This window comes from Perognathus longimembris, chromosome 10, assembly GCF_023159225.1.
Source record: "Perognathus longimembris pacificus isolate PPM17 chromosome 10, ASM2315922v1, whole genome shotgun sequence".
NCBI lineage: Eukaryota > Metazoa > Chordata > Mammalia > Rodentia > Heteromyidae > Perognathus > Perognathus longimembris.
Genome location: NC_063170.1, coordinates 38,186,237 through 38,210,873, shown reverse-complemented (window position 1 = coordinate 38,210,873; position 24,637 = coordinate 38,186,237). Strand labels below are relative to the sequence as shown.

Here is a 24,637-nt window from a genome sequence, read left to right as displayed (position 1 = left end):
TCTTTTTTTTTAATCTCCTCAATTAACTTGTAGATTATTAGAAATTAGATTGTGAATTTTTTTTGTTGAAATCCTATTGTGGGGTTTTTCCAGTTGAAAGAATGACTACTAGCATATTTTAAAGCATCAAATAAAAATAGTGTCTTATATTATAACAGATCTTGATGTGTTACATATTTTACAAAGATTGCTTTATTTACTCTGTTCAGCAGATCTATGAAGTAGTAAAGGCTCCAATAAGTTAGGCAGCTTGCTCAAAATCTTTCTGTGGTAAAGTAGTAGAGCTGAGCTTCACACCCACATGTTTTGATACCAGAACCCATTCAGGCATGCATTTGCTCTCATCCCTTCTCACATACTCTCCAAAGGATTAGAAATTCTTAATGATTACCTGGATGGCTTGTTTGCTTAAAAATTAAGCTGTGTGTGCAAGGGCTGGGGATATAGCCTAGTGGCAAGAGTGCCTGCCTCGGATACACGAGGCCCTAGGTTCGATTCCCCAGCACCACATATACAGAAAACGGCCAGAAGCGGCGCTGTGGCTCAAGTGGCAGAGTGCTAGCCTTGAGCAAAAAGAAGCCAGGGACAGTGCTCAGGCCCTGAGTCCAAGGCCCAGGACTGGCCAAAAAAAAAAAAAAAATTAAGCTGTGCCAATGGTGGCTCTTGCCTGTAATCCTAGCCACTCAGGAGGTTGAGATCTGAGGATCAAGATTCGAAGTCAGCCAGTGCAGAAAAGTCCATAAGACTTTTTAAAATAATTTTTTATTGTAAAAGTGACGTACAGAGGGAGTACAGTTACATAATGAGTACATTTCTTATAAATACTGTTACCCTCTCCCTTCTGTCTAATAAACTACTCAGAAAAGACTGAAGTGGCACTGTGACTCAAGTAGTAGAGTGCTAGCCCTGCACAAAAGAAGCTCAGGAACAGCTCCTAGGCCCTCAATTCAAGCCCTAGGACCAGCACTCTTCACCCCTCCTGGCCCTCCAAAATTAAGTTCATATGAAATACTGGGTGTAGTGATTCACATCTATAATTCCTACTGTTGTGGAGACAGAACCTGGGAGTATTGTGGTTCTAGGCCAGCTTTGGCAAAAAAGTTAGTGAGACCTCACTGTCTCAAAACACAACAGCCACACATAGTGGCTCACACTTGTAGTTCTATATACATGTTCCTATGTAGGAGGCATAGATAGGAAGATTATGTTCTGATGCTAAGCTTGGGCTTAAACATGTCTCTACCAATAAACAAAGCAAAAAAGTGCTGGGAATGTGGCTCAGATGGTAGAGCTTCTGTCTACATAGTGTGAAGCTGAGTGCAAATAAATCACAGCACCTCATTTTTTAAATTTTTTTCTTGTTGGTTTGAGTTTGAACTCAGGGCTTGGGCACTGTCCCTGAGCTCTTCAACTCAAGGCTAGTGCCTTATCTCTTGAGCCACAGTGCCACTTGCGGTTTTCTGATGATTAATTGGAGATAAGATCTTATGAACTTTGCTGCCCAGGCCAACTTCGAATCACAATCCTCAGATCTCAGCCTCCTGGTTACAGGCATAAGCCACCAACACACAGCTCAAAAAAAAATTTTTCCACATAAAATTTTAGAATCTTAGCACACACTTAAATCTAGGCATTGTGAGTTTGAGGCAAACCTAGTCTATAACTCTGAAAACAAAGTATATAATCATATCTAGATAAGTTCTTAAGATGTTACTTTAATACTTCAAATGACAGATTTCTTAAGATCTGTAATGTGAAGTATTAGTACAGACCTAGGGGGTTAAGTAACTTTTTGTTTGTATTACTGGGGTTTGAACTCATGGCCTTGTGCTTGCTAGTGTGGTGCTCTAGTACTTGAGTTATGCCCCCAACCCTGTTTTTATTAGTTATTTTGGAAATGGAATCTCAGATTTCTCTACCCAGCTTTGCCTCAAAACTTGCTCCTCCAGATCTCAGTCTCAGTAGCTATGATTACAGATTTGAGACACTGGCACCTCACTTTTGTTAAGTAATTTGAGAAAATAACACAATATTCATTATAATTATAAAACTTTAAAAATGATGTGTAACAACTGCAGTTAATTCTAAATTTTATTCTTAGTTGCCTTGGGAGCAATGTGAAATGTTAAGTCTACCACTCTTTTTGTACTTTAGTTTCCCCACCTATAGAATAAGAATGATATTAAGATTATGTCTTAAAATACCATCCACCCAAAGCCTTGGGTGGGGGCGTGCCAGTCCTGGGGCTTGAACTCAGATCCTGGGCACTATCCCTGAGCTGCCTTTGCACAAGGCTAGCATTCTACTTTTTGAGCCACAGCTCCACTTCTGGCCTTTTTTTTCTGAGTAGTTTATTGGAGATAAGGGACTTATTTTTTCCCGCCAGTCTCAGGGCTTGGACTCAGGGCCTGACCTGTCACTGACTTCTTTTTTGCTCAAGGCTAGCACTCTTACCTCTTGAGCCACAGCGACACTTCCAGCTTTTTCTGTTTATGTGGTGCTGAGGACTCGAACCCAGGGCTTCATGCGTGCTAGGCAAGCACTCTACTGCTAGGCCACATTCCCTCCCCTCAGGGACTTTCTTGCTGGAACTGACTTCAACTTTAAACTTCATATCTTAGCCACTTGAGTAGCTAGGATTGTAGGCATGAGTTCCTGGCATCCAGCTTCATCCAGAGCTTTTCAATAACCTACAAGCAAGCAGTCAGTCTTAAGAATTACATTGTGGATATAACAAAGTAATTGACTTTTTTTCATATTTCAGAGTAAAGATGGGAAAACCCCACTGCATATGACCGCCCTCCACGGTAGATTCTCCAGATCACAAACCATTATCCAGAGTGGTAAAAAGTATTTCTGTTTGTTTTTTTATTTCTTAAATGTAATAAAAATCATCCACAAAATAAGTGGCATTGAGAATTTCCATGGCTGTCTGTATGACTTCAGAACTCTTTAAATCAGCAGTAAGAATATAAAATGTCACGAGCATTTCATCTTCTTTTTTCTATTTTTTTTCCTTTTTTATGAATTTCCTATTTTCTGTATTAAAGTTATTACTGGATTTTGAATTCAGGGCTTAGCACTTGCTTGGCAGGTATTCTATCATGTAGAGTTATCTCCAGCCTTCTCCCCTTTTTTATTGTTATTAGAAAGGTGTTTTACCAGTGGGATTATAGTCACATAAGTTGGGTAAAGAACACATTTCTTTTGGGAAAATGTCACCCCTTCCCTTGCTCTCCCAGTTTTTCCCTCCCCTTCCTACCCACAAGTTGTATAGTTCCATTTTCAACATAGTATCTGATGAGTATCACTGCTTCATTTGTTCATCTTTTGTCCCTCCATTTCTGTGCCCCACCTAGAGATATATAAATGAACAAACAAGACAAAAAGAAAACAAAAACAACAGAGGAAAAAACTCACTTCCATTTCCTGAAATTTATTTCAGTAAATATTATTTTATATGATCAGTGGCACATAGGCATTGTGTGTTTCTGTTCTTCCCCTAAGCATATCTTCCTTCAGTCTCACTATGTGTGAGTGCTTGGATTTCTAGATAATTTATCATGTTCTGGGGTATATTTTAGATCTAGCTTCTGCATATAAGAGAAAACATGCACCATTTGTCTATCTGAGCTTGGCTTACCTCACTTAACATGATTTGTTCTTGATCCTTCCATTTCCCTACAAATGACACATTGTTCTTTCTAATAGTTGTGTAAAATTTCTCCAGCCCTTTTTTTCCTTAGAGATTTTTCAGATAGGATTTCATGCTTTTGCTGGAGAATGGGATATACCTCCATACCCAGATTATTGGTTGACATTTCACTAATTTTCATTGCCAAGAGTGGCCTCAAACTGATCTCAAAAGTACAGACATATGCTGCCCAACCCTTTAAAACTTGTTCCTCTGCTTTTGATTCCTGTCTGTTGGATTATAGGCAGGTGCCACCACCCAATAAATTTCATTTATGTAATAGTAAGTTGTGTCCTTTTCTCCCCTAATATTTCTAATTGGGAAATTTTTGTTTTGTTTTGTTTTGTTTTGGCCAGTCCTGGGCCGTGAACTCAGGGCCTGAGCACTGTCCCTGGCTTCTTTTTTGCTCAAGGGCTAGCACTCTACCACTTGAGCCACAGTGCCACTTCTGGCCATTTTCTGTATACGTGGTGCTGGGGCATTGAACTCAGGGCCTCATGTATATGAGGCAAGCACTCTTGCCACTAGGCCATATTCCCAGCCCAGAAAATTCTTTATTGTGTGTTTTACATATTAATATGTATGTTCTGCATTTATTGTTTTTTTTCCCCTTTATGAATGTTTTTGATGAAATCTTAGTTTATTTGTTTTTGTTTTTTGTGCTGGTCCTGGGGTTTGAACTCAGGGCTGTGGCGCTGTCCCTGAGCTTTTTTGCTCAAGACTATCACTGTACCTCTTAAGCCACAGCTACATTTTTTTTTGTATGTTTCTATTAGTATGTGTGAGGAAAGCCAAACTTAAACTTAAATGGGAAAACATTTTAGATTTATAACTTTAAATATCTATATTTCTCAAACCATGTTCTAGGGAACTGTTTAGTAACTTCAAGGTACTATAATAGTTGGTCTAGGTTTTGATAGGGGACAGTAGGAAGTACTGGTTTATGAACAAATGGTTCTTTTTTTCTTGTGGTCAGGATCAGGGCTCACTGTCCCTGGAATTTTTGTATTTTGCTTTTTTTTTTCTTTAAAGTGCATCCTCTACCACTTGAGCCACAGCTCCACTTATGGATTTTTTGATGGTTAACTAGTGATAATAGTCTCATAGTCTTTCCTGCCCAGGTTGGCTTTCAACCACCATCTTCAGTTTTCTGTATCGTGATTAACTAAGATTATAGGCATGAGCCATCATCACTTGACCAATGAAATGACTTTTAAGGCCAAGTGTATCCACACATTAAAGATCTGAAAGATTTGCTCCAAAGAAATGTGTTTAATGTTAACACATTGGTTTCTGAACTTACTAGACCCAGAACCCCTTTGGCAATTTAATATGTACTTAACTTTTAGGTTCACTTCACAAAACTTTTTTAAGCATAAAATCTGACCCCAAGTAGCTGGCTCAAGCAATACAGTATGTGCGAATTCTATGCATGAACAGCATTTTTCATTTCATTGCATGTAAAGATTTGACTTGATCTTTCTGAATCTGGTCTGAAACTGTGTTGTTTACTGTAGGAGCTATAATAGACTGTGAGGACAAGAATGGAAACACTCCTTTACACATAGCAGCAAGGTATGGCCATGAGCTGCTAATCAACACTCTTATTACGAGTGGTGCTGACACTGCAAAGTAAGTATTTCACAAGTGTTAATAGCTATCACAGGACAGCTCAGAACACTGAACAACAGGATCTAGATAGATCAGATGGAAATGGAACTTTTATTTTCAACATTGTAGCATTTGAGCCTTTTTTCTTTACATTTTTGTGTGGAGAGTTTGTTTAAAAATGTCTCAAGTACAATTTTGATTGACCAGTGTAGTGAGCTTGTTGAGTTTTTTTCATATCTCAGCAGGTTTTCTTTAGCCTGAGTGATACAATTTTGATCAGAAATTCAGGTTTTTTTGATCCCTTTATTTTGATTTAGCTTTTTGGTGGTACAGTATTGAGGTTTGAACTCAGGGCCTCAATCTTGAGATACCCTCCTAGTCCACTAATGCCTTTATTTTTAATCTAGAAGTACTTAATGTCCACTCCAAGTGTTTTTTCTTTACTGTATGTAGATAATGGCTTAAAATTTCTTTGAAATTTTGTTTAGAAGATGAATTTTGCTGTCTATGTTGTACAAAAGAAAGACTAAATTGGTGTTTATTATTTCTGTGTACTACATTTGTATATGTCCGTTAGCAAATTTTAAGCTTTAAACATTCATAAATAGTATGTTAATGTACATACTGTTTTGCAACTTTAAAAAAATTACATTAACGTACTAATTTAACCATATAGGAAAAAATATTGGGGGCTTTTCAAATCTCTACAAGTAGCTATAATTTGCTTTTTTATAGAATTTAATTATTTAGTTGTGCGGTTCATTTAGTCTCTTACAGGCATAAGTTGCTTCCCTTTTTTTTCACTTTTACAGAATTACTATTGTAAACATTCTTGAACATGTCGCTTTAGGGAATGGCTTAAATAGAGGGCAGTATGGAAGTGAGATTTGCTCCCTAAGAGACATTTGTTTTGTTGCGGGGAGGAAGGTATTGATGATAGTCTAGTAAGTACAACCCAGAGGTGCTGCTTAACATCTTATGTATGCAGTATAGAATTTCCCACTTACACAGCACAGTAAAGTCCATAATGACAATGGTTGTGAGGTGGGAAAAAACTTAAAGCAAAAAACAGCTGAGTAACTAAGTCATACCCACCTTCATCCTCCAAACTTCTCCAGAATGCTACGTTACCTCCTTTAGTTATCTTTCACTTAAATAATTCCTTTGTAATTTATTGAAAGGACTTTTTTATGTGTTGCAATGAAGGTTCTGTCTTGTCATCTTTAGGCGTGGCATCCATGGAATGTTCCCCCTCCATTTGGCAGCCTTAAGTGGTTTTTCAGATTGCTGCAGGAAACTTCTTTCTTTAGGTAAGTAGAGTCTTCATAGACCAGTGAGTGATCAGTCTTTTCTTTCTCTCTTTACCAGCTACCTCATTTCTCCCATTTGCTTTCTTTTCCCTTCCCTTTCAATTGTATGGGAATCTCAGTGTTTTTCAAATGCATAGCATCTTAAATATATGTCATTTATTTACTCTTCTTAGAAGATAATGAGCTCTCGTTGATTTTTTAAGGCTTTATATTTTCATTAGTCTGGAAATATATTTTTCTAATGGCTTTCTCTCCTGTATGGAGAAATTTGGAGTATTTCTAGATCAGCTTATATTCATTGCATGGTAATCTTGGGCTTTGAAACAAAATATTTTTGTTTATGTGTCTTACTGGTCTTGGCCCTCATGTAAGAGAGTTGAGACCCATTCTGTTTAGTTTCTAGATCTGTAGTATTATTTATGCAATATCTAGTACGTTTTTTTCTCTTCCTCTTCCCTTTCTATAAATATTTTAAAATGCTATAAATCTAGTTAGCTTGAAATGGAGTTCTGTAAATACTACTGTATTATTAGTTACCTAATAAGATGAAAATGATTTTAAATTATATAATTCTCAGTTTACAATAGTTGAATAAATGTTGTGTATTACTGAAAGACTCATGTGTTTACTAGAAGGATTATGAGAAAGTGTCAGTGAAGATTAACATTATGAACCCAGGCTTGGTTTTACGTGCCTAGAATCCCCAGCACTTGAAGGCTGAAGCAAGAGGATATTAAGCCATTAAAGGCTTATATAGCTCCAAATCAGCCTAAGCTACACAATGAAACCTTGTCTTGAGAAAAAAATTTTTTTAACATTATGAGAAATAAACTTGAGTTTTTCTTAATATTTAAATGAGTTGTCTTTTTCATTTTTTTGCAGTGCTAGGATTTGAACTCAGGGCTTCCTGCTTGCTAGGCAAGTGCTTTACCCCTTGAGCCACAGCCTAGCCCTAATTCTTTTTTTTTTTAAACGACATATGTCTTTCCATAAGTGTTTACATACTCACTTTTCCATAAAAGGGAGTAAACAGAGAGCCTATTTTTGGTTTTGTTTTAAATAACTCATGCTATGTAGTACAGGCAAAGTCCTTCTGCTTCTACCTCCTAAGGGCTGGAATTACATACGTGTGTCACCAAATTTGGCTGACCAACTTTATTCATATATAATTCACATTCCATGCAATTCACAGGGTTAAAGTGCATAATTCAGTAGTTTTTAATATGTTCATAAGGTTGTTGTAACCATCATAAGTCCATTTTAAAACATCTTTATTTTCTGTCAAAGAAAAGTGATTAGCAGTGACCCCATCTCTTCCCCATCCTAAGCATCCCCCTCATCTACTTTCTCTCTATAAACTTGCCTATTCTGAACAGTTAATAGTAATGGAATCATCTAGCATGTAATCTTTTTGGCTTTATTCACTTAGCATAATTTTGACTCATCTTTATATTGATATCAATATTTCATTACTTATTGTTGAGTAATGTTCTATAGTCTTTTAAACTACTAGCATAATATTCTATAGTCTTAAAAGATGGAGGAGTTTGTTATGAATTGTGCTGTCTTTCTTGCCTATGTTCTCTCACCATAACTTCCCCAGTAACTGGAACTATGAGACTAAAGGTATGATCAACCATATCTATTATAACCTATTAAACAAGCACTGTAGGGCTGGGAATATGGCCTAGTGGCAACGTGCTTGCCTCATGTATACGTGAAGCCCTGGGTTCGATTCCTCAGTACCACATCTATATAGAAAAAAAGCCAGAAGGGGCACTGTGGCTCAAGTTGGCAGAGTGGAGCAAAAAGAAGCCAGGGACAGTGCTCAGGCCCTGAGTTCAAGCCCCAGGACTGGCAAAAAAAAAAAAAGATGAACAAGCACTGTAGCACTTATTTTAAAGCCACCAATTCATTAGTGATCTTTTTTTTGTAATATTGTACATTATTAACTTTTTTTCCTCATTTTGTACTCCATTCTCTTCAGGCTTAAAAGGAAATGATACTTAACAAAATACTTTAATGCAAACTAATACATCTATAAGCTAGATGAGATATTCATTTTTACAGGATTTGATATAGATACCCCAGATGATTTTGGCAGGACCTGTCTACATGCAGCTGCAGCTGGAGGGTATGTTAATAGTATTTTTACTTATTTTAAATGGGGGGGCGGGAGAGAACAGCTACAATGCAGCTTGGTTATAGAGCATGCACATAGTAGCATCTCTTAGACCCTGAACTCTAAGCCTGGCTCCAAAAATGTATGGCCAGGCTCCAGTGGCTCAGGCCTATAATCCTAGCTATTCAGGAGCATGAGATCTGAGGATCACAGCTCAAAGCAAGCTGGGGCAGGAAAGTCCCTGTGACTCTTACCTCCAATTTACCACCAAAAAGCCAGAAGTGGATCTGTGGGCTCAAGTGGTAGAGTACTAGCTTTGAGTAAAATAGCTCAGGCACAGCACTGAGTTCAAACCCCAGGAGCATCACCAAAAAAAAAAAAAAAAAGATGGATGGAAACAGGAAGTTGATAATAGAAGTTTTATCTTTGTTACTCTTTTTTAGTCTGGGCCATTACAAAATAGAAAATTATACATAATAAGTAATAGCAAAAAAGGCACTTTTTCATACTCATCACCTAAGTTATAGATTATTAGTGGGAGAAAAAAAAGAATTAGCCTACAAAAATAATACTACATTTTGTAAAAAAAAAAAAAATAATTTCTGGGTAAATGAAAAAACTAATAAAGTCAGTTCTTTCAGTTAAATATGTGTCCTCAAATGGGAACATTAAAATACTTAAAATTTTCTAAATAATACTGATAACCTTTGAAAGTTCTTTTAGAATACACAACTTTTAGGGAAAAGATTGCTTCTACTATTAAGAGGAAATGTTGAGACTAGAAGAGATTTAAGTGTTTTTGTGTGTGTTTATGCTTTTTTGACACAAGTTCTCATTATATAGTCAAAGCTAGACTCGACCTTGAAATTTTCCTGCCTCATTGTCCTAAGTTCTGGGATTACAAGCAAGTGGACACCACCACCTCTTTCCAGATGACATTAAGTTTAAAATAGCACTGAAAAGGGAAACTAAGCAATTGGTCTTACTGACTGATAATAATTCTTGGTCTCTGTGAAAGCATATTGCAAATTTAATACTTCTGATAATTTAGATCTGTGATAAACAAGTCGAATCATGGTTGTCAAAATGACATTTTATGAAAGCTGTTACCAATAATTCCTTCAAATTTACCTAAAATAAACTATGCAACTTGTGGGTAGGGAGGGGAGGAAAAAACTGAGTGCGAAAGAAGGCATGACATTGCCCAAAAACAACTGTACTCATTACCTGATTTATGAAACTACAACCCTTGGTTGTAGTTCCTTGGTTTCAGAGGACAAAAGTGCCCATGAATACCATCACATCAGTCAAATTACAGAAATAGATTGTGAGCATATGACACTCCCTTATTCCAAGGGCATGTTACATTTAGAACCTAATTTTCCTGAAACTTGCCTACAGAGAGAAGTATACAAACTTTGAGTATTTGACCATGTGATAGTCATCGTTCTCATTATATTGCACTATAAGCTTGGTGTTCAAGCTTATAAAATTTAAAGTACAGGAACAAATGTTGGTGTAATGTCCTATATCTGTCTGTCTGTCTGGAACTGGAATTTAAGTACAGGACCTTAAACTTCTAGGCAGGCATTCTACCTCTTGAGCAATGCCCCTAGCCCTTTTTGCTCTTTCAAATGGGGTCTCAAGTTTATGCCCAGGTAGGCCTGGACCATAATTCTCCTATTTAGACTTTCCAACCAACTGGAATTACCTGGGCATACCAACATCATCCCCAGTTTCTTACTGGCTCAAACTTTTTGCCTGGATTGATCTTGAACCATGATCATCTCAATCATTGCCTCCCAAGTAACTAGGATTATAAGTATGAGCTACCTTTGCCCAACTTTCCGGCAATTTTACATGTAAGTTGGCAATCGTAGTAATCAGAGCACATAAGGGAAAACTGTTTTCAAGGGGCCTTTGGGTCTTTTATGCCCACAGATTAATACTAAGAAACACTTAAATATAAGCCATGTATTTATATTCATATTTGTTTCCTATAAATTACTCAGAATCTCTTTTATAAATGTAATCTTTCTTTAATAGAGGCAGGATTTATTAATTTCCTATCATTTTAATTATGTTAATTTCCCATCGTTTTAAGTGTTATGAACATGACTTTAAGTACTAGATGAGTTTTGATATTTTATTATTCATGAAAGTTTATTTACATTTACCTTCATTAATAGCGTGTTTTTTGTATTTATTTAAACCTACCAGTTATGTTAGGATTTCTAACTCTTCTCTGCTTAGGAATTTGGAGTGCCTAAACCTCCTGCTCAATACTGGTGCAGACTTCAACAGAAAAGACAAATTTGGGAGGTAAGTTATGATACAGTTCCTCTATTGAGTCTGATTAACTTTTTTACTTAATGACTTGATTAACCTTCCAATTGACATCTGAAAATTAACTGAACAATTTAGCATCTTTTAAAATGTGGTCATGATTCATTAAAAGTTCCATGCTGAATATGTGGCTCAACTGGCAGAGGGCCTACCATGAGCAAGTAAACTGAGAAAGAGTGCCAGGCCCCTGAGTTCAATCCCTGGTATTGGTACAAAGAAGAAAAGAAACACAAATCATTGAGAGTCCCAGGTAGGACTGGAGATGTTGCTCAGTAGTAGAGTATTTGCCTCACATGTACAAGCTCTTCAGTCTCCCAGCTTTATTATAAATATCTGTATACTTTGTATTTTTCTCCTCACATAATCATGGCCTCACCCAATACCTGTGTGCCTTTCAGATATGTAAAGTAAGCTGTGCGCCAGTGGCTACTCAGGAGGTTGAGATCTGAGGATTGAGGTTCAAAAGCCAGCCTAGACACCAGTTGAGATTAAAAGTTGAACGAGAGCATGAAGCCCTACTTCAAAGCCTAGTACCAGCATACTCATACACATATATATGTACAGAAAGGGGTAGGAGAAAACATCTACAGTAACATGGTTTCCCCTCAAGTCATTTTTTGGTGAAAATTTCTCATATTTGGTTTTATTTATATATACCATTCATTTTATGTCCCAATGTCAAAGAGGGGGGGGATATAGATTATTACAATATCTTTGGTTTTTACTTCCTCTTTTCTCTATAAATCTGACACATATATACCACTGAGTGTAGTCTATATTCAAGGAGGTATAAAACGATAGAATCTCAGTTGACACAGCCAGTATTAACTTTCACTGTTCAACACCAATTGTCTGGTGGCAGCATTTGAAACTTTTTATCTGTTCTTATACACAGTATATTAGAACCATTCAGGAAAGAATTAAAAGCAGTGTGGATATTTTTGAAAGAGGGAGATGGGGATGTAAGTAAAATTATCGTTAATTGAAAATAACATGTATCAAAATGTGTGACAGGAATGGTATATATCAGAAGGAAATACATGCATTTGAACCAGTGTAGGAGAGAAGTGGAACAATGGTAGGAAATTAGAATGAATTGAAAAACTATTTGATCCTCTTTATTTATGTAATTGTAACCCCTCTGAACATCACTTTGGCAGCTAAATTAAATTTTAAGAAACTATTTGATCCTAGAATAGTTACTAGTGAAATTATAACTGTTAAGTCACAAAATCAACATTCACTGTTGAGCTTTTGTAGTTTTTTTAGTGAATTAATGGGATTTTATTCATTGTTCTTAATCTTCATATAAAATGTTTCAATTTAACATGTCTGTTTGTGAATACAATACATCTTGATCAGTCTTACCCATCCAGCATGGACCAAGTTAAGGGCAAATTAGTTGCTTTGTTTGATTCTGTGTGAGTATATTTACTGGAACTTGAACTCAGGTCCTTGCGCACTTGGCTTTTTTGTTCAAGGCTTATGCTATACCATTTGAACCAGTCCTCCACTTCCAGCTTTTTGCTGGCTAATTGGAGGTAAGAGTCTACAGACTTTTGGTTGGACTGGCTTCGAACCTCAATTTTCAGGTCTCAGCCTCTGAGTAGCTAGGATTACAGATGTGAGCCACCAGTGCCCCAATTTAGTTTTTATAGTTATATAATATGTATTATAATTCTATACTTTCTGTAATGTTTTCTAAGTTTAGTAGCTAAAGTAATGCAAGGTTAGCTGCATTTTTGGAAAAATTCTATATTACCCAATAATACAAAATAGTGTTTTGTTTATCATTTTATTAGGCTTAAATGTGTTAGGGAAAAATTATACTGTGAAGCATTCTGGACTGAATTTATCATCTTTTTTTTTTTACATTGAAGTAATAGAATCATCATAGATACATAATCCCAAAATAGTTACTCCTAAATTTAATAACATTGTTTCACTTCACTAACCAAGAGGAAAACAAACAGTCCTCTGAATAGTCTTTTAATACTATGCCTTTATTGGTTAAGAAATTTTATGTAATTATTCACATCTTTTATGCAGCCAATATAACTGAACATTCTTTTTATTCTGGGGTGGGAGGTAGAGGATAGAAACAGTGTCTTCCAAATGCTAGGGTTACAGGCATGTATCACCAAACCTAGCTCCAAAACATTCTTTTTAAATTCTTTTTTCTTCCTCTTGCACTTTTTCTATTAAGATGGGAACAGAAGTTGCTCTGTTCTGTGGAACTAATTAATTACAGGAAGCTTTGTCAAAATGAAAGTTTTCATCTTTCTGAGCAGAAAGTAATAATGGTTTGTAATTCTGTTTTGGGACTAGTAAATAATTTAAAACTTTATTTATTAAACTTAAATACTCCAGAAAATTCTTTAACCATCTTCTGTTTCCCAGCTTTGTGTCCAGCCTTCCAAAAGACTTTGGTAGATGGTAGAAGTAAATATAAGGCTCGTTGTAAATAATGTTTGAAAATTGATAGAATATGAGTCAGCTATACTCTTGTTTATTAGTGAATGAACTGGTTTCTGTCTTTCTTCTATTAACTTTGGCACAAAAGATCACCACTGCACTATGCTGCTGCCAACTGCAATTATCAGTGCCTGTTTGCTCTTGTGGGATCAGGAGCAAGTGTAAATGACCTTGATGAGAGAGGCTGCACACCCCTGCACTATGCAGCTACATCAGACACAGATGGCAAGTAAGTATCATATAGGACAGAGAAAAAAATTATTCTATAAACTGGCATTATTCCATGTCACTGGCTGCTTTTTATTGCACATGTAATAATAAAAATACAAAAAGAAAATACACATTTCCTGTGTGTTCAGTAGATCAGTGTGTATAACAAATGATTTCAAACCATTTAGTACTATAAGCCTCACAGTAGTCACTGTAGAAAATGCATCAGGACATATTTTCCTGCTTTAGAAAGCCAACATGAGCTTAGTTTGCTTTCCTTAAATATTTTCTTCATACTCATGTACCAGGGAGTCATCTTAAAATAGTTTATCAGTAAAGGAGAACCATTTCTGTTCTATAAAAGATTTTTTTTAATGCCTATAAGTGAAATGTTTATGACTGTAAAGCTTCTGCCTACAGACATAGGTTTTTTTCTACATTTCAATGAGCACTAACCTGAACTTGTAAAGCCTAAGAACAAACAGCTTACAGGTTGTCTGAAACATTTGCTCTTTCTGAATGAAGCCCTCAGAGCAAGTTTATGAAACTTGAGAAAATACTTATCTTGGTACTTGAACCATATTTTAGGGTTTAGGTTTGGTGTTTTTTTAAATATTATGATACCCACTTTTAATAATAATAACCCTGTTAACATGCTTGACTTGAAGATTTTATTTAGCTCTGTATAAATGGAAAAATCCATTAAAGGTATGAAAACATTTGCTACCTTTGAGGGGACTATAATAAGTACTTTCCTAAGAGATTTAAAGTGGTTTTAGCTTCAGAGTAATAAAGATTAGCATTGCTACAGTGGCATGCGTCTACCATATATGATAGAGCTACTGCAATTTGCATAGCAATTTGCATTGCTTTAGACTTCCTTTTCATTTATTTTTATAATGTCAGATAATTTTGGAAATTTGGATTTTTTTTTTGTAATTAGCTATTAAAACTTGCCCATTGCTCATGCCTATAATCCTAGCTACTAGGAAGCTGAGATTTAATGATCAGGTTTGGAGCCAGCCTAGGCAGGAAAGTCCTTAAGATTCTTATCTTCAGTTAACTAGCAAAAAGCCAGTTGTAGACATGTGGCTCAAGTGGTAAAGCACCAGCCTTGAGCAAAAAAGCTAAGGAATAGTGGTACCCAGGCCCTGAGTTTTAAGACCCAATACTAGCACACGCACGCGCGTGCACACACACACACACACACACACACACACACACTTTGGGTTCTTAGAAATATTTTATATAATCTTTTGCCCTAGGCATAAATTGGTGGTGGTGGAGGTGACATACTAGACATTATCACTGAATAATCACAGATTTGGAGTTGAAACATGACTAGACTTCAGATTTTTGAGATGGCTTCTCTGTCCCACGAACAGAGAGATTATTTCACTGTAAAAGTGAAATGATTTGTCCAAAATCACTGATACCAGGCTGGGAATGTTGCTAAGTGGTAGAGTGCTTGCCTAGCATTCATGAAGCCCTGGGATTGATTCCTTAGCACCACATAAACAAAAAGCCAGAAGTGGTGCTGTGGCTCAAGAGGTAGAATGCTAGCCTTGAGCGAAAAGAAGCCAGGGACAGTGCTCAGGCCCTGAATCCAAGCTTCAAAACTGGCGAAAACAAAACAAAAATCCCTGATACCAGACTGACTTTAGAGTCACATGTTTGCATTTCAAATTCACTACCTTTTTTTTTTTTTTTTTTTTTTTGGCCAGTCCTGGGCCTTGGACTCAGGGCCTGAGCACTGTCCCTGGCTTCTTCCCGCTCAAGGCTAGCACTCTGCCACTTGAGCCACAGCGCCGCTTCTGGCCGTTTTCTGTATATGTGGTGCTGGGGAATCGAACCTAGGGCCTCGTGTATCCGAGGCAGGCACTCTTGCCACTAGGCTATATCCCCAGCCCCCGTCTACCTTTTTTTTATATAGTAACAGTATAGTATGATAGATTTTTAATTTTATAGTGCCTTTAAAAAGTATTTTTCTCATATTTTAATACAATGGAAATTAAATGAAGTATCTCCTACATGAAAGGTTTTCTTTTGACTTCCGTATGCTTTTATTGTCTATCCACCTCTCAGTCTCCCAGTTTAATATCAAACTCTGACCTTGGTTTCTTGGAGCAGGCCTGATAGCTGTTGTACTCTGTGTTCTATGTTGATAATCAATAATATCTCCAACATTGTATGTTTACCATCATTAAGTTTTATCCTATCGTATACTGTTTTGTGTAGATTTACATGTGCCATGAACCTAGTAACAAACTTTGGAGTTACCCACTTTCAATGAAGGCACTTTCTCTTAACATTTCATTGTTTTTTGGTATTCAGTGTCATTCAAATGATTTTTGCTTTGTTTCATTTTTGTTTTTCAGTTGTGGGGTTTAAACTTAGGGCCTGGGCACTGTCCTTGAGCTTTTTTGCTAAAGGCTAACACTACCACTTTAAGCCACAGCTCTACTTCTGGTTTTCTGGTGATTAATTGGAGATGAGAGTCTCATGGACTTTCCTGCCTGATCCTCAGATCTCAGCCTCCTGAGGAGAATTATAGGCATGAGCCTTAGTGCCCCAGCTTGTTTTGGGGTTTTTTTGGTGCTGGTCCTAACTCTTGAACTCAGGACCTGGGTTCTGTCCTTGAGCTTTTTTAAAAAAGCACAAGGCTATTGTACTCTTAAGCAACATTTAGCCACAGCTCTACTTCCAGTTTTTTTGATAGTTAATTGGAGATAAAAGTCCCATAGACTTTGCTCTCCAGGCTGGCTTCGAACCCCTGATCCTTAGGTCTCAGCCTCTGAGTAGCTAGGATTATAGATGTAAATCACTGGAGTCTGGCTCACATGATCTTTTTATAGTTTCAGATATATTTGTGGTTTTTTTATATTACTCATATATAAGAAAAAAATTTTCTAGTTTGGCTCTGTTTTTATCAATGGTTGAAAAATGTAGAATTCTGAATTTTCAGTATGTTTTTGCTGTATATAGGTGTCTGGAATACTTATTAAGAAATGATGCAAATCCAGGGATCCGGGACAAGCAAGGATACAATGCAGTTCATTACTCAGCTGCTTACGGTCACCGTCTATGTCTTCAGCTGGTAAGATTCCTGAATTCTTAGGAAAGAACTAATGTGAGTTTACATTCTATTAATACGATCAAGAGGCTCAGCGTTCAAACCCTAGTACAACCAAGAAAATAACAAATTCTGTTTTGTGTTTTAACATCTTCAATCTCCTTATACTTCTTAATTCGTACTTAAATTCATTTCTTTAGTATGATAGTATTTGTTCTTTTTTCCTTTTGAAAAAGAAAGGAGAAAGGAAAAAAAACCAAATCTCTGAGCTCAGCATTGGTAGTACACACTGGTTATCCTAGCACTTGGGATGCTGAGGTATTCAGTACAGCTTAGACTTGAGATGCTATCTTTAAAAAAAAACAACAAAAAAACTTGGGACTGGGAATATGGCTTAGTGGTAGAGTGCTTGCCTCGCATACATGAAGCTCTGGGTCTGATTCCTCAGCACAGCATACATTTTTTAAAAAGTCATAAGTTGCACTGTGGCTCAAATGGTAGAGTGCTAGCCTTGAGCAAAAAGAAGCCAGGGACAGTACTCAGGCCTTGAGTTCAAGCCCCAGGACTGGCAAAGAAAAAAAATCTCTTAAGAGGTCATGTTGGCATGCACTTAAAAGTTTTTGCTACTCAAGAACATGGTTTGAGCCAGGAGCTGGGCAATAATAGTGAACCCCTGTTTCAAAAATAACAAAAACCAGAAAATAACCAGAAAACCAGATGAATAAATCTCTGAAAAAGGCTATCTGTATTTTTATCCTACATCATCCCCCATCTGGGTCTGTAACATTTACTTCTTCTGCCCCTTTGAATCTTTTCCATAAATTTCTGGAAACTGATAATATATCTTACATGAGAAATAAAAGCTGTGAAAGGCAGATTCCTCCCATATACTTAGAATACAAAAGGTCTCTTAAGGGAATTGAATCTACTTCTGCAAAGGAAGTTTTTATTTCAACTGTAGTATCATCCTGATAGATACGTATTATTCATCCTCCTTTGCCAAACCAGAAAGGAAATAAGGGAAAAGTTAAAATATACTCCTTTGGAGCAGATGCTTCATGTTAAAGATCTCCTTATATACATTTACAGAACAAATTTTACCTTATTTCCTTTCGAGGTGAAATAAAATCCCAAGAAAGTAGATATAAAAGAAAAAGTTAACACATTATAATATTTAGAAATTGATACAAAAATATTGCTCATATTTTCTTAGGTTGTTTTGGGTGTTTAGCTTAAAATCTTAGACCTATATATATAGGTTTATGGTCTGTTACTTTATAAAATTGTGTAACAGTCTTAGTTTTATTGGAGGCAATAGAAATGCATGTTTAGAGCAAAAATTAACAAAACCATATAAAAGAAAAGGCTTAATACTTTCTAAACTATTTTTGTCTTTAACCTTTCAGATTGCAAGTGAAACTCCTTTAGATGTTGTAAGTATTAGCTAATTTCCCTACAATGTTATATCTTCCTTGTGCTCATTGGAACTGAAGCTTTGGGTGTTTTCCACTTGTTTAAGAACAAAGCTGATGGGGCTGGGAATATGGACTAGTGGCAAGAGTGCTCGCCTCCTACACATGAAGCTCTCGGTTCGATTCCCCAGCACCACATATATGGCAAATGGCCAGAAGGGGCGGTGTGGCTCAGGTGGCAGAGTGCTAGCCTTGAGCGGGAAGAAGCCAGGGATGATGCCCAGGCCCTGAGTCCAAGGCCCAGGACTGACCCAAAAAAAAAAGAACAAAGATTATGACAGAAAACACGTTGGGGGAAGAGAGAGGTTTACAAGTTAAGTAACAATGCCCCATATGCCTGGTTCATAAGTTTGCTTTATTCTATGGTCTTTGCCATATACATCTTTGAGATGATCCTGTTGTAGAAGCTCGTTGAGTTATCTGCTTATGCCTTGAAATGGATTTGAACGAAAAAAAGGGAGAGGAATAACCACTATTGTATCTTCATGTATAGGTAATTTCTTATATTTAAAATATCTCCTCTTTTTCAGTTAATGGAAACCTCGGGGACAGACATGTTGAGTGATTCAGATAATAGAGCAACAGTAAGCCCTTTACACCTAGCTGTGAGTACTGCCTTGACAGCCATATTGGTGGCTGATTTGCTGAAAATATCTAGTACCTATTCTATCCCTGAACTTTTCTGGTCCATGTAATTAAAAATGTTAAGAATTTCTGAAAACTGGAGGCACCTATAGTGCCCTCCCTGTTTATTTTGTGTGCTAGTACTGAAGCTTGAACTCAGCCTGGGCTCTGAGCTTATGTGCTCAAGGCTAGGGATCTACCACTTGAGCTACCAGCTCTACTTCTGGCTTTTTGGTGATTAATTGGAGATAAAATGTCAAAGACTTTTCTGCCTAGGCTGGCTTAGAACCACAATCCTCAGGTCTCAGTCCACTGAGTAGCTAGGACTATAGGGATGAACCATCACTTGGGTTTGGATGTCATTCTTGTTTTTGTTTGGGTTTTTTTTTGTTGTTTGTTTGTCTTTTACCAGTCCTGGGGCTTGGACTCAGGGCCTGAGCACTGTCCCTGGCTTCTTTTTGCTTAAGGCTACCACTCTGCCACTTGAGCCACAACGCCACTTATGGCCGTTTTCTGTATATATGGTGTTGGGGAATTGAACCCAGGAGACAAGCACTCTTTGCCACTAGGCCATATCCCCAGCCCTGGATGTTATTCTTTCAAGATACGTCCATGGCTTCTTCCAGGGCCTACTCTTAAAGGAGAGAATATACCTCTTATTTGACTTTTTAAATACTTTGTCCAGGTTGAAGGACATAATTGTTAAGCACACAGTTTCTGTGCTGTCTCTGCAATATTTTGCTTTGTGATCCAAAGTGCTAGTTGTGTGTTTATTCTACTTCAGTTTATGTTCATTTCTTTTTTAGTCGGTTATGGGTCTTGAACTCAGGGCCTGGGCTCTATCCCTGGGCTTTTTCTGCTCAAGGCTAGCACTCTCCCACTATGAGCCACAATGTCACTTTCGGTTTTCTGGTGGTTAATTGGAGCTAAGAGTCTCGTGGACTTTTCTGCCCAGGCTAGCTTTGACCTATGATCCTCAGATCTCAGCCTCCTGAATAAGTAGGATTACAGGTGTGAGCCACCAGCACCCAACTTTTGCTAAGAGTTTTGACTGCATAATATTAAAGTTCCTTCCTCTTTACAATTCCTCTGAATTTTTCCTCTTGATGGGATCACAAAGAGAAGGTTGCAGAGAGAGTACGGTAATTCTCTAAATCAATATGGTAAGGAATTACCTCATAAAATTTTAAATAGAACCCAGTTTAACTTTTTTTTCTACAGAGGAAGAATTTATTTTTAAATGAAGCATGTTGAATGGGGTGACTTAGAGAATGAAACCATGATACTATCACTACTGGTGTTGTGAGACCTCTGATATTAAATATAGTACAATATAAGGTGTATAACAATGAGAATTATTAGACGTTCAGTGATCAATTTGTTTCTTTTAATATTTTTCTTGTATGTATTCTAACACTAACACACACTGGATCTGTTCTTTCTGTCCCTGGCTCCCCATAATAATGTCTTTGTGGTCTAAATAACTACAAAGGCATGGTTAAACATCCTGCTTCCCTGTTCTTTGAACCTATGGAAACATTATCACACTCTAAAAATCTTGAATTAAGTAAATAAGTCTGAAAAGGAAAATCCATTATGATGAAATAGGTATTTTGGTATTGGTGGCATGAAAAGAACTCTGAACATACAGCTAGGCAATCCTTATATCCTCATCTTCATTCTCAAAATATAACAGCACTGTCATTTCCTGAACATTTATTTACTAGTGCCAGCCTCTTTCCGTTGTGGACAAATCAGCAACATATTAAAAGCTCTCTAAACAAAGTCATTCTATTACATTCTGTTACAGACTTATCTTACTAACTTGATAGCGTTTCTTTAGAAATTCAATGTTTTAGTGAATCCTCTGACCCTCTCCTTGGCAAATTTCCTCTTCTCTTTGCCATTTCCCCCTGTGGGGATAGTATCTTGTTATACAACCCCAGGCTGGCTTTAAACTCTCAGTCAGTCATCTCTCTTCAGTTTCCCCAGTGCTAGAATTACAAATATGTGCCACCACACTGGATCTGCAAGTTCTCTTTTTGTGTTTACAGGTTAATACTATGCTCTTCATTAAATTGTGGGCAGTCTTTTGTTCTATTTCCTCTTGCCCTCTCCTTTTGTACCTAAGATCTGTGGTCTCAGTTTGGAGCAAGCACAGGCAGACAAATCCAAGAGACTGGTTATCTCTATTTAGCCAGCAAAGTCAGAGGTGGAGACATGGTTCAAGTGGTACAGCAGCAGCTGTAAATAAAGGGGAAAAAACCAAGCAAGAGGTACAAAACTGAGTTCAAGCCCCAATACCAGCACATACACACACTCGTCTCAGGGTGTTCTATTTTGTTTTGGTGTGTGTGTGTAGTTTGTTGGTGGTGGTGGTTTTTTGTTTGTTTGTTTGTTTTTAATGCAAAACTGGGAGCTAGTGGCTCACCCCTATAATCCTAGCTACTCAGAAGGCTGAGGTTTGAGGATCATGGTTCAGAACCTGCCAGGGCCAGAAAGTCTGAGAGTGGAGCTGTGATTCAAGTGATAAGCTCTAGCTTTTTGAGCACAGGGACAGTTCCCAGGCCCTGAGTCCAAGCTCCAGAACTGTAACCTGTAGTCAAGCCTGTAGTTAATCAAACTTCCTGCACTTGTAGAAGCATCAAAGAGATCATAAGTCCTAGAGTGGCTTTTATCTCCTCTTGCTGGTACTTTATGACCTTTTCCATAAGACATGGATTTTATAGTCCTTTGAATCTCCTTACTAACATGTCCTACTCAGCATACAGTACAGTGTAAATAATACATGTTCTGTTGACATCGTCATTTTTAAATGAATTACGTAGAAAACTCCCTTACCATTCTATATGATTTCTTTTTTTTTTGGCCAGTCCTGGCCTTGGACTCAGGGCCTGAGCACTGTCCCTGGCTTCTTTTTGCTCAAAGCTAGCACTCTGCCACTTGAGCCACAGCGCCACTTCTGGCCGTTTTCTGTATATGTGATGCTGGGGAATTGAACCCAGGGCCTCATGTATACGAGGCAAGCACTCTTGCCACTAGGCCATATCCCCAGCCCTTTACCATTCTATATGAAGTGGGGCTTCAGTCACTTCTGACAGATCCTTTAGTCTTATTGACATATAGCTAGAAAAATGCAACACATGGCATCCATTTAAGCAGACCTCATTTAAATATTTTAGCTAAAGGAAATGTGTTTTTTTTTATTGTACTTATTTCTAATTTATTGTGCTGGTACTAGAGCTAAAATTTAAGGCCTGAATGCTGAGCCTTAGCATTTTTCTCAAGGCTAGATTTTTTTTTTTTGCTCAAGGCTAGTGCTAGTGCTAGTGCTCTACCATTTGAGCCATAGCTCCATTTCTGGCTTTATTGCTGATTAATTGGAGATAGGAGTCTCATGGATGTTTCCTGTTTCCAGATGGACTTGAACCATGATCCTTAGATCTTAGCCTCCAGAGTAGTGAGGATTGCAGATGTGAGCCTGGAGCCTGACTGAAATGTTTATTTTTGAGTTCTGGTACATTAAAACATTCAGCCACCAACTCAAATGACATAGCTATCCCTGTGATTAAAATGTAATAGAATTCTGTCAAAGTTAATATTGAGCACTGAACTGTGCTTAACAGCACAGGCTTTGTAATCATAGACTTAGAATCAGATTTTAGTGAATCATGTCACATGCATTCAGTGTCATTGTGGATTGGGCATCGTTTACTTATGAAAATATCACCTTTCATTAATGCTTCTATTTACAACTCTCTAATATGATAGCCTGCTATGTTTATTAGAAAAAATAAAATTCTATTAAGTTCTGTATTCTGCAGTAGGAGTTTGTGTTATATGAAGTGTCATGATAATGTGAAGACAATTTTCTTTACAGTTTCTAAAGTATTGGTGAGCTGGAAGTATAGCTCTATGTTAGAGTACTTGCCTAGTATGAACAAGGCCCTAGATTCAAGCCCTATCACCATTAATGGGGTGGTAATGGGAAAGACAGGAAAAAGAGGAGGGAAGAGAAGGAAGAAAATGAGGGAAAACAATATAGAAGTTAAAATGAGTATTTTGGAAGTCAGTATAAAGGTCTGTTTTTAAATTTGTATGTATTTTTTTACTTCTAGGCCTATCATGGTCACCATCAAGCACTGGAAGTATTGGTACAGTCTTTGTTAGATCTGGATGTAAGAAACAGTAGTGGAAGAACACCTTTAGATCTTGCAGCATTTAAGGGTCATGTTGAATGTGTGGATGTACTCATTAATCAGGGAGCTTCCATCTTAGTAAAAGATTACATTTTGAAGAGAACACCTATCCATGCAGCAGGTATGCCAAATATTATTTGCTACTTGCCATTGAATTTCCTTCTTAAATTCCTAGTATATAATACTGCTAGTAATTATCTTTCATTTTTATTCTAGTTTTAAGGTGTCAGGTGGATGTATTGTCATAGGGAAAACCAAACACAGCAAGATGTAATCACTTTTTTAAAAAACGTTCTGCCATGAGGCTGGGAATATGGCCTAGTGGTAGAGTGCTTGCCTCATATACATGAAGCCCTGGGTTTGGTTCCTCCACACCACATAAACAGAAAAAGCTAGAAGTGGCACTGTAACTCAAGTGGTAGAGTGCTAGCCTTGAGCAAAAAGAAGCCAAGGACAGTGCTCAGGCCATGAGCTCAAGCTCCAGGACTGGCAAAAAAAAAAAAAACAAAAATGATCTGCCTTAGAAATTGGATTTATGTCTTAAAGTATTTACATTATCATGAATTCAGACAATATTGTTTTGGGTTTTTCTTTTCTTTTTTTTTTTATGTAGGGACTGGTGCTTAAACTTGGGCCTAAACACTGTTTCTTCTTAGTTTTTTCACTTAAGGCTGCTAGTCTGCCATTTGCCACTCTGCCACACCTCTACTTTGGGCTTTTTGCTGGTTACTTGGAGAGAATAATCCCACATACTTTCCTGCCCAGCCGGCTTCAAACTGTACTCCTCAGGTTTCAGCCTACTGAGTATCTAGGATTACAGAAATGTGCCACTAGCACTTTTTTTTTTTTTTTTTTTTTTTGGCCCCTGTCCCTGGCTTCTTTTTGCTCAAGGCTAACACTTTACCACTTGAACCACAACTCCACTTCTAGTTGTTTTTTAGTAGTTTATTAGAGGTAAGAGTGTCATGGACTTTCTACTCATGCTGACTTTGAACATGATCCTCAGATCTCAGCCTTCTAAGTAGTTAGGATTACATGAATGAGCCACCAGCTTATGGCAGCAGTATTCATAACCAAGATTGGTACAATTGAACTCTTAGCCAAGTATTTTTCTTGGTCTCATTTGACTATTTGTATGGTTATATTCATTTCATTAGTCTGTTTATAGATTAATCCTTTTTTAGATTGTTGTTATATATTTTTTATTGTTATAAAAGTGATGTACAGAAGGGTTACTGTTACATAAGTAAGATTAAATACATTTCTGGGCTGGAAATATGGCTTAGTGGTAGAGTGCTTGCCTAGCATGCGTGAAGCCCTGGGTTCGATTCCTTAGTACCACATAAACAGAAAAGGCAGGAAATGGTGTTGTGGCTCAAGTGGTAGAATACTAGCCTTGAGCAAAAGAAGCCTCAGAGGCAGTGCCTGGGCCCTGGGTTCAAGCCTAGGACCTGTACAATAAAGAAAACAGAGTAATCCTAGCTATTCAGGAGGCTGAGGT

General features: G+C 37.3%; 1 protein-coding gene across 5 annotated transcripts in view; it reads left to right on the top strand.

Moving 5' to 3' along the window:
• The window catches only part of Ankrd28 (ankyrin repeat domain 28), a 143,523-nt gene that overhangs the window by 100,322 nt on the left and 18,564 nt on the right, over nucleotides 1–24,637 (top strand). For all 5 annotated transcript variants that reach the window (XM_048355909.1, XM_048355911.1, XM_048355910.1 and 2 more), the window contains 10 exons: nucleotides 2,765–2,843; nucleotides 5,212–5,326; nucleotides 6,533–6,615; nucleotides 8,686–8,749; nucleotides 10,991–11,059; nucleotides 13,647–13,787; nucleotides 16,754–16,865; nucleotides 18,248–18,274; nucleotides 18,844–18,918; nucleotides 23,056–23,257. In XM_048355909.1, the coding sequence (XP_048211866.1) occupies nucleotides 2,765–2,843; nucleotides 5,212–5,326; nucleotides 6,533–6,615; nucleotides 8,686–8,749; nucleotides 10,991–11,059; nucleotides 13,647–13,787; nucleotides 16,754–16,865; nucleotides 18,248–18,274; nucleotides 18,844–18,918; nucleotides 23,056–23,257 (967 nt within the window). The remainder of the gene's footprint in view (nucleotides 1–2,764; nucleotides 2,844–5,211; nucleotides 5,327–6,532; nucleotides 6,616–8,685; nucleotides 8,750–10,990; nucleotides 11,060–13,646; nucleotides 13,788–16,753; nucleotides 16,866–18,247; nucleotides 18,275–18,843; nucleotides 18,919–23,055; nucleotides 23,258–24,637) is intronic.